This window comes from Lithobates pipiens, unplaced genomic scaffold, assembly GCF_037356315.1.
Source record: "Lithobates pipiens isolate NorthernLeopardFrog02 unplaced genomic scaffold, aLitPip1_a1.2 Scaffold_3, whole genome shotgun sequence".
Classification (NCBI taxonomy): Eukaryota; Metazoa; Chordata; class Amphibia; order Anura; family Ranidae; genus Lithobates; species Lithobates pipiens.
In genome coordinates this window covers 39712468-39722911 of record NW_027507790.1, presented here as the reverse complement: position 1 = coordinate 39722911, position 10444 = coordinate 39712468, and the positions used below count along the sequence as shown (strand labels likewise).

General features: G+C 45.5%; 1 protein-coding gene across 3 annotated transcripts in view; it reads left to right on the top strand.

Moving 5' to 3' along the window:
* EIF4ENIF1 (eukaryotic translation initiation factor 4E nuclear import factor 1) overlaps nt 1–969 on the top strand; it is a 71518-nt gene extending 70549 nt beyond the window's left edge. For all 3 annotated transcript variants that reach the window (XM_077461510.1, XM_077461508.1, XM_077461509.1), the window contains one exon: nt 255–969. In XM_077461510.1, coding sequence (XP_077317636.1) covers nt 255–460 — 206 coding nt within the window. In that variant the 3' untranslated portion in view covers nt 461–969. The remainder of the gene's footprint in view (nt 1–254) is intronic.
* The last annotated feature ends 9475 nt before the right edge of the window (nt 970–10444 follow it).

The following is a 10444-nucleotide window of genomic DNA, read 5'->3' as shown; positions in this document are numbered from 1 at the left end:
TAGGTTTTGTGCTTTAACTGTTTTTTCAGAGACATGTATACATTGTGATGTCCCGTGTCCTGCAGAAAGCTGGCCAGCACTTGAGAAATGCAGTTTTTTTATGAATCATTACCTAGTCACTAGCAAACTACCTGAAAAAAGGCTGTCAGCATGTTTTAGCAGTCAGGTAGTCAAAGCTAGTGACCCCATGTAATGCAATATGTTCACATTACTAAAAGACCTGTAAAGTATTAACTCAAAAGTATGTTTTTCAGGATCTGGCACACACAGCTTCTCTGGCATGCATGCTGCTTCTCAAGGTTTTTCAAACCGGCCCAATGTGCATATGATGGATCGTTCTCAGAGAAGTTCTTCCCCGGTGGGACTTGCTAAGTGGTTCGGATCTGATGTTCTTCAGCAACCCTTGCCCTCTATGCCTGCTAAAGTGATCAGTGTGGATGAGCTTGAGTACAGACAGTGAAGTGGAGCAGAACTATCTGGTTATGGTGAACAGTCTGATCCCTTCCAGGCAGAGAATGGCTGGTGTCGTGTACCCAGAAACCCATCTACTCAACTGTTTTTGTTTAGATTTGGGCTGTGAAGTGGAGTATGCTTCCCCTTATCTGCTTAATACCGATGCAGAGTCTGGTGAAGGAGGAATCGTCTCGCTTGCCCAGGAAGCCTTTTGGGAAGGGGCACTTTATTTTTTTTTATTTTTTTTTATTTTTTTTTGACCTAGCAGTGTGCTGAGGGGTAACAGAGAATGGCCTTCATGCAATGAACATTTGTGTACAGACTTGTATAAAGTTTTTTTTTTTTTCTTTTTTTTTTTTTTTCTTTTGTGTATATACTCACATTTAGAATAGTTTTTGGTTTAGGTAGCTGTACAGATGCAAAAAAGCTGAATCTGTTTTGCCACTTAGTCTGGGCTCTCCCTTTAATTTGTACATTTCGCTTTTCTTTCAATTAAATCTGCATATGCCAACATAAGGAGTTCTAATTATTATATGTTGGTGTTTCATTTGTGGTAGATTGGTTAGAACATTTTGCCTAACCTAAAATTGTTTGCCCTGTAGGGCATACTTAGGAGTGCTATCTGGCTGCTATGGCAACAAGCAAGGTCTGCATGTGGTTGTAGCTGTCCAGGCGGCAGTCTCTAACAAGTTGGGATATAATATTGTGCTGCTTTTGGCTGGTCTAGCATTTGCCAGTATTGCTACCACACGCTGCATTCCCCCCAAATGACAATGGGCAGGGGTTCTTCTACCTGCATTGCTGTCAATATTTAGACTCTGGGCTTCACCCACACTGACTCATCGTTCTTTCAGATTCCTGTGAATAAGTACAGTCTTCCACTGCGGCTGATGGATGAACTTGTAGTTTCAATAGGTTTAGGGATGCTCTTGTAGTCCACTGACATGTCCTCCCAGCTTTCAAACAATGCCTGTACAGTGGTATGGGCTGAAAGCTGGAGGACATCCCTGCATTAGCCCACATTGCACCTGTGATCTACTGATCGCTAGTGCAATGTTTTCCAGGCTCCTGCAGAAAATTAAGTATCTTATATTGACTGTACACATGCAACTCCTCATACTGCAATCCACAGGTGGCACACTATTACCCTTGTTGGTCAGAACCATTTATTTAGCATTTAAGGGACACATTAATTCAGAGACTGTTGGTTTATACTGCCACCTACAAAATGATTTGGACCAAAAATTGTACCAGTCCAGTATAATTCTTTCCAGCATGCCTTCGTATTTAGAATTTTTTTTTTTTTTTTTTTTTTTTTTTTTTTTTTTTCGGGCAAGTTCACCTTTTACAGAAAAATCTAAGGTGGCCTTTTAAACCCTGACCTGGAGTCCAGGGATCACCCACACTGACGCACTGGGTCGCTGTTTCGCCTGTCAGGACAGGCGATTGCTGGACTTCAGGTCAGCAGGATGTGGGGGGTGGGGGGGGGGGGGCAGGGTTTAAAGCATGGTTTTCCTTACAGATTTTCTGTAAAGGTGAACCTCCACTTTAAGCCCAGTACACACTAAGAAAATTGTACAACTGATCGTCCTGGATTCATAGGTTAAAACTGAGGATGATTTTTGTATAGTATGTACATGGCTTTTGATATCTGATTCAGACTTCCAAACAAACTCAAATTTCTCACATGTCAACAGCACTATTTTTGATTGGGGCCAGTTCACACTGCTGCGTGGTGCAAGATTGCATGGATATTTGGTCATACAGGTAGTATGGTTAAATTTGCATTGCATTTGGACCAAACCTGTACAGGACCCTTTTTGGTCTGCAGCAGAATCTGATCACATGGGTGTTTACGCCCATGGGAATGATATTCATGTGAGTTTGCAGATCGCACTGATCGTTCATCTGATTTTTTATTTTTATTTTTTTATTTTCTTTTGGTCTGTACTGGGCTTTACAGAACAAGTCTGCCACAGCTGTTGACCCAGAAGGTAATCTGCAGCTAGCAGTAGTCTCTGGTGTGACAGTCCTGACTGGCCTACTCCAAAGGGAATCTTCAGAGATTAGCACCAAGCACTACCTCAATGATTTCTCATCCCAGTTGAGTTTTCCAATGTGCTGTAAAAAGTGTTACTGCAAAAGGGGCTCTGTTGCTCTTTGCTGCTGATCTATTGCCCTGATCACTGATTTGTCCGGATTTAAGGATTAGCCATGTCCCCAGAGCTACTTTGTCCATTCTTCACAATGCAACAGGTTGGGGGTCCTACTACATTGCACCGACAAGCCATTTACACCTCATATTTTTGACAGCCCTGCATCTGAAGAGCCTTAAGTTTTTGACAGTGTCTTGTGTCCATCTAACTTTTATTTTTTTTGCCACTGCTGTATGTATTGCCAATGATGGATGCACCTATATTTAACTCGCTGCCAGAGACCTGTTGTATACTAACATCCTGCCAGACTTTAATGGTGATGATGAGTTCAAAGATTACTGCTCCAGGTGATGGCTCCGTTTTCACACCATCCTTGTTTCAGGAGATGAAGGGTGCTGGCTCAGCAAAGACCAAGTAGGACAAGCGCAGTCTGATATAATGCCTTTGATAAAACTTGGTCCATACACCAACAGAGGCACAGATAGCTGATGCTTTTTCACCTTTAGTCTCGCTTGGTTAGAGATGAGTAGACAATATGTAAGGGAGAAAATGGTAAATTAGTTCAAATTCAAAAAGCTTCATGTCCCCAGGGTCCGATAATTGGGCTACTACTGTAGCCTATTTATTGGATGATGAGTTGGTAAATAATTGAAGAGCTGAAATTCAATTTTCTCCCTTGCATATTGTCTACTCCTGATCACCTGCACGCCTTCTCCTCCTTTTTTCATGTGTGTAAGTTCTTGAGGATCACACCTGACTGTAATCTAGATTAAATCACTGGCCACCTGACCAGTTGTATCTGTGTATAAAAGATTTGTGGTCAGTGGTCTTACAGCTATGACTAAGCACCACTAATGGTGACACGTGTCGCCTATCTGTGTGTCTGTATGGAATGTTTATTTATTTTTTCTTAAATCGGACATATTGGAGTGTGGCTGTTTTAACTTTATTTTTCTGAAGGATAGCTTCAAAACTTCCCAATTATCTCCCCCCTCCCCGTAGGACACCTGTGGTGGATTTGCATGCAAACACCTATGCACTGTTCTCCCCAAGCTTGAAATACATCACTTCCAGGTTTGTATATCGCTTTGTGCTCCATTATCTTCTGCCCTGAAGAAATTGGCACTCATTTAGACTCAGAAAGGCAGGCGAGACATCACTGGTCTAATAAAGCATTTTATATACACCTACACTTTGCGGTACAAACACCACACCACGCATATTCTCATGCATGCCGTAATGAGAACTACAACCCCCAATGCCAAAAAGTTAAGACCCTGTGTAAAATCCACATGAAAACAGCTGTGATTGCAAATGTTTAAACTAAAATGTGTTACTAATGTCAAAATTATTTCTTTTTCAATTGGTGAATGTTCTGGTCGGTAGGCAATTTAACCTCTGATGCTACTACCATGCCATTATAAATGCAGTTTATCTCTGCTCTGCTGAAATATGCAAGGCCTTCCTTGAAAGACCTTGTCTGGATGAGAGATGCTGCTCTAAGGCTGGGCTCACATATGAGCATGCAGCGGCTCACAGTAGGAGTCCGGTGTGTCCTCATTCACTGTTTCTGGTCTGATTTTAGCCTAAGATGCACAGGGCTCCTGTGCAAATCACACCAGACCCCCTGTGGAGATTGTGACTGGCTCTCTATGGAGCCAGTCACAGCCTCCTCCTGTGCAAATTGAAGGTGGAGAAATCGGCATCCAATTTGCACTAGTGTGGTCTCAGCTGAAAACATTTTTCATCATTGATGGTGTCTTTTTAAGATGTGCAAGCTGCCCATTCCATACACACACTAATTCACCCCCTTTTTATATGCCATCCGAGATGCAGGCTTTTTTTTAAGCCAGCAGCTACGCACACTGTAGCTGTTGACTTTTAATAAGCACACTTACCTGTTCAGTGTTCCTGCGATGTTAGCTGACCCGTCCCTCGATACTGCCATTCCGACTAAGGTAAACAGGCAGTGGAGCCTTGCGGCTTCACAGCCTGTTTCCTACTGCACATGCACAAGTCGCTCAGCGTTTTGTGGCTGGCCGGCTGTGTTCTGGGATACGCACAGTTCCCAGAACACGCCACCTTCCCCAGAAGACAACGCGAGGAGGAGAAGACTGAAGATCACCGTGATGTAGGAAGTAGCAGATTAGGCTGATCGGCCTAGCAACAGCCATTTCTGGTACATTAAACAGTTTTTTCCAGATTTGTTTTTGGGGACTTTTTTTAATGTTGTGTTTTTTTTTTTGTGGGGTTTTTTTTTTTTTTTGCATAGCTCTCCACTTTAAGGTTTGGGTAATTCTCATAAAAGGATATTGGGGGAACTGGATAGAGTGCAGGGAAGGGTAATCAAACTGATCAGAGGCATGGAGGAGCTCAGCTATGTGGCAAGATTAGAGGAACAGAATTTATTAGGAGGAGAGATCTGATCAACATGTATAAATACATAAGTGGTTCATATAGTGAACTTGGTAGTGTTAGCCAGTGGCTGGGTGCTGCCCAGCCACTGGATCGCTTCCATTTCTCCATATGATAGAAAAGGAATGGAAAGCATCCATAGTGTAATACTGCTTTATTAAATAAAAAACAATAGCCAAATGGCTCCATTAAAGTACCGACCCAGCAACTGGGGCTGCTGTCTTGTCTGAAACACCTCGCTTCCACCTCTGTGGGTGGTGTGCGTTCCACCGGCTGTGTATGGTAACCAGAGGGACCGGAAGTGGCATGAGATAACGTGACCAGGTACCAGCACCCTGAAGGCTCCTTCTTCCATAGTGAATGAAAGGGGTTGCCATGTTCCCCCTTATATTGCAGCTGTTTGCATAATTAACCGTTTACCATGTACATAAATGGCATGATGGGTGTTTCACCGTTCTGAGTGGATGTATCTGTATGTCCTTCAGGACAAGTGCCTGTGCGATCCTGTGATGGCTATGATCACAGGACACAGCCAAGATGGATTCGGGATATGGGTGCTGTGATTGGCCCACCCGATGGCTATGTCCAATCACAGCCTTCACTGTGTAAACAGAGACCCGTGTCTCTGTGACTGTTCTCCCCGCTGAGCTCAGTGCAGCCGCTGTGTGTAAGAATGATTTTACACAGAGAGCAAGCACCCCTGTCCCATGAACATTTGTCACCGTGTACAAAACATGTCAGGGCCTCAAGAGATGAGATAGGCCGTCGGTACATGATCAATATTCAATGATTGGTACCATAGCCTGTAGACTAGACTAACTTTCACACAGACCAAATCATATACATTGATTTGAGTTCTTTTTACCAAACAAATGTGGGTCAAAATATATGAAAACAAATTACTTATTGGCAAAATTTTATAACAAACTAAGAAAAACACTTAAAATTTTTGGTCTGTTTTTCATTTGTAGCGCAAAAAATAACCTCAGTGGTGATTAAATACCACCAAAGAAAGCTGAAAATGTGTGAAAATAATTTATGGGTGCAGTGTTGCATGACTGAATGATTCTCATTGAAAGTGTGAGAGCACTGAAAATTGGCCTAGGCAGCAAGGGGGTGAAAGTGTACAGAGAGCAGAATTATGACTCTATACCCATTCCCCCAGCTTTTTTTTTTAAATTATTTTTATGTGAGTATTCACTGGGTTCCCCTCACTTGCATATAGAACAGGGATATGCAATTAGTGGCCCTCCAGCTGTTGCAGAACTACAATTCCCAGGAGGCATAGCAAGACTCTGACAGCCACAAGCAGCAGAGGCATGATGGGACTTGTAGTTTTGCAACAGCTGGAGGTCCGCTAATTACATATCCCTGATATAGTGGATAGCAAGCAGAGGGAGGATAGGGTGGACAGACATTCACATGCTCACTCTGGTCAGTGGATCTAGGGGCATTATTTCTGCTTCCCATAAGCTCACTGTCTAGGTATTAGGACTCCCTTTCCTTCTTCTGGTGCTCTGCATAACTCGTGTTTAAGCAGTGTCTGTGGTGAAATTTCCAGGGAAACTTGCCAATCCGGGGGAATAATCAGAACACAAGGGACATAAACATATTTATCTCAGACTCAGGCATGGCCACGGACCTGCTGCAGGTAGACCATGAGGAAGAGGATAATGATGTAAATGTAAAGGTTGCTCTTTTCTTCTCAGCCAGAGTATTCCTTAAAGAGGGATTCCACCTACAAAAAAAAATATTAAAAGCCAGCAGCTATAAATACTACAGCTGCTGACTTTTAATAAATGGACACTCACCTGTCCCGGGTTCCAGCGATGCTGGCAGCCGAGGCCGATCGATCGCTCGGCTGCTGCCGCCACCATTCTAGGTGAGGGAATCAGGAAGTGAAGCGAATCGGCTTGACTTCCCGGTTCCCTACTGCGCATGCACGAGTCGCGCAGCGCAATAGGAATTGTCCGCGCTGTCTCTGAGACCCGTGTGTGTCCCAGCAGACAGCGCAGCAGGACACGAAATGGCGTAGACTCCCATGGGAGTCTATGCCCGGAAGTGGGTGTAAATACCTGTCTTTGACAGGTATCTCCACCCCCCTCCCCCCTGAAAGGTGCCAATTGTGACACCGGAGGGGGGGAGGGTTCCGATCAGCGGAAGTTCCACTCTAGGGTGGAACCCCGCTTTAAGGGAACAGACTGAGCCAGGGAGAAATAACAGCTGAAGCAAAAATACTGTCCTTGTCCACAAGGTGTGATCCTGTCTTAATCTGGAGACACACCCCTTAAGGACCCAGAATTGGTTCTAAAATACTCTGCAGAACTGCCCCAGTATTATATGGGGACTGATCTCATCCCAAAAAGCTTATGTACACTCTAATGCTGCGTACACACGAGCAGATAAACCGTAAAGTCCCGCTGGACTGTCCAAACAGCGGGCCTGCCCACACACGTGGCTTTTCCGGCAAACTTTTCCAGAGGATGCTGGGACTGTGGCATCATAATAGGTGGGGACATCATGCGGGATGTCCCTATATAAGTCGCTGCAGGCCGCGTGCCTGTCATTGTGGCCAGAGACAGCGACAGAAGACCAGGCCACCGCTTGTAAAAGAGCTAGAAAAAGGCGCGGAGGCCCGGCAAGAAGAACCGAAGAGGGGGACAAGACCCCCAAAGTCGGAAAAAGAACACCGGGCGGCGACGACGACGACGAAGAAGAAAGCCGGGCTCCTCCGCTAGTAAAAGAGCTAGCAAAAGAGCAGAAGATAGTCCGGCGAGAAGACCCCCCAAAGATGGAAGACCCCCGGAGCTGTGCAATAAACTATCCCTTGTGTGTTTTTTTTTTATTTTTTTATTTTTTTTTATTTATTTTCACAGGTGAATGGGTAGGGGTACATTGTACCCCATACTCATTCACATAGGGTGGGGGGGGGGGCTGGGATCCGGGGGCCCCCTTATCAAAGGGGCTCACGGATTCCGAAAAGCCCCCCGCCCGCAGACCCCGACAACCAACGGCCAGGGTTGTCGGGAAGAGGCCCTTGTCCTCATCAACATGGGGACAAGGTGCTTTGGGGTGGGGGGGCTGCACGGCCCCATGTTGAGGGCACACGGCCTGGTACGGCTCAGGAGGGGGGCGCTCGCTCGCTCATCCCCACCCCCCTTTTCTGACCGGCTGGGTTGCATGCTCGGATAAGGGTCTGATATGAACCTGGGGGGGGGGGGGGGACCCCCACGCCGTTTTTTCTGCGTAGGGCTTCCCCTTTAACTCCATCCCAGGTGACGGGGCCAGCGACGCTTCCTTCGCGGCTACCTGGAGCCGTGCTCAAAATGAACGGACTTTTCTCCGTGCGGGAAAAGTCCGTTCATTTTAAAAGTACGGCGGAATAGCACACACAGCCGTATTGTCCACCGGACATATTTTGGTACAAAACTACTTTTTTAGTCCGCCGGACTTTTGGGTAAAATAAGTCCACCGGAGCCCACACATGGGGGGATTGTTGATCGTGTGTACGCGGCATAAGTGGTATTTTATCAGCAATACCCTGGATGATGGAGGAAGCATTTTGGTTAAAAAAAAAAGTCAGCACATTCTGGGAATCCTGCCATTTCGAGCCTAGGTTCACATTGGTATGATTTGGGATGTCAAATTGGTGGCTATTGCTGGCAATGGCACCATCTGAATCGGTTCGACACTGCACTGATTCCCAAAAGTAGTTCCTGCACTACTTTTGGCGACTTAGGGTGTGATTTTAATAGACATCTGTGCGGTCAGACTGCATTGTCAGGTTGAAATTGTGCGAGTTTAGATGAACTCGCACAATTTCTAACCCACAGCAATGTGAACCTAGGCTCAAAAGTGGAAATAAACCGTCCTATCATTTTCAGCTAAGGCAACTGCCATCTTGGCCTTTGTTTGAGTTTCAACTGCCATGCTGCACGTGATCAGTTATGACAGACATCAGCACCACCACTATCCAGGTACTGCTTAAATCCCCACTGCTGCAAATACTATTCACACTGTGAACCACCCTCTTGAATATGAATGGGTGTACCCTCACCTTAAAGGGATTGTAAAGTAATTTTTTTTTTTTTTAAATAACAAACATGTTATACTTACCTCCACTGTGCAGCTCGTTTTGCACAGAGTGGCCTCGAACCTGCTCTTCTAGGGTCCCTCGGCAGCTGCCTCCGATTCTTCCCGCAGGTACTTCTCACGTTCATGCGAGCTCCCTCGCATGGTGAGAAGCACCTGCGGGCGCGCTCCCATGATACAGCTGGCGGCCAATGGTTGCGCTGCCTTCAATCCATCCACTCCAGCCAATCACCGGCCAGGCTGAGTGGCAGAGAGGACGGCGGGGGCGAGCGTGGGACTTGATGCATAGAATGCATTAAGGTGAAAAAACATCTACCTTTACAACCCCTTTAATTTGAGACCTATAGGTGAATATAGGTCATGCTGTAAATTACTTCCAGAATACCGAGATTACAAAAACCTTGGGAGGCTCCGTTATCCACTTGCAGGCTGCTCACCCACAGTGTACTGTGGGCGAGCAACCCGCACAGGCAAAGAAACATACCTGTACCTTGCTGCTTGTTTCTGAGTTTCAGGCACACACATGCGTGCCCCCGACATAGGCTCTCGCTGTGTACAATCAGCAAGTCCCGGCCAATGATTCAGGGCTGGGACCTGCTGATTGGCTGTGTATAATCACAGCCCAGAGCTTTCTGTTGACACAGAGGGACCAATCTCTTGAGTTCCTATGCAGGGTTGAGAAACAGAGATCTGTTAGTAAAAAGAAACACACATTACACATCGTTAGGCACACATTTAACACCTTGATAACCCTAGATATTAACCCCTTAAAAATAAAAATTCCAGTATATCCACTAACTAGGCTTTTTTCTGACTTTCTTTGTTTAACCTCTTCCCACCCACCGGCCATCAAATGACGGCTTGACGGCGCGGCTCTTGTTCTGGGTGGATGACTCAACCCCGATCTGTGTAAAGAGCCATGGCCGCAGCTTCTTAACCATGTGATCGGCTGTCAAATCACAGCCGGGCACACATTTAAACACGGAGATGCCAGTAATTGCCACTCCTCCCCTCACACTGACAGAGTGTGAGGAGAGCCGATCAGTGGCATCTACTCACGGGGCAGGTAGGGATGTAATTAGGGCACTGATCATCAGTGCCCTGATTGCTGGCAGTGCCATTTCTGGCATTTTATTGTAATCAGTGCCGCCTATCCGTGCCCATAAGTGCAGCATATTCGCACCTATATGTGCTACCTAATTAGTGCCCATAAGTGCCGCCTCATCGGTGAAGGAGAAAAATTACTTATTTACAAAATTTATTGACTGAAACTAAGAAATACATTTTTTTTTTTTCAACATTTTTTTTTTTTCTTTTTGGAAAAAATA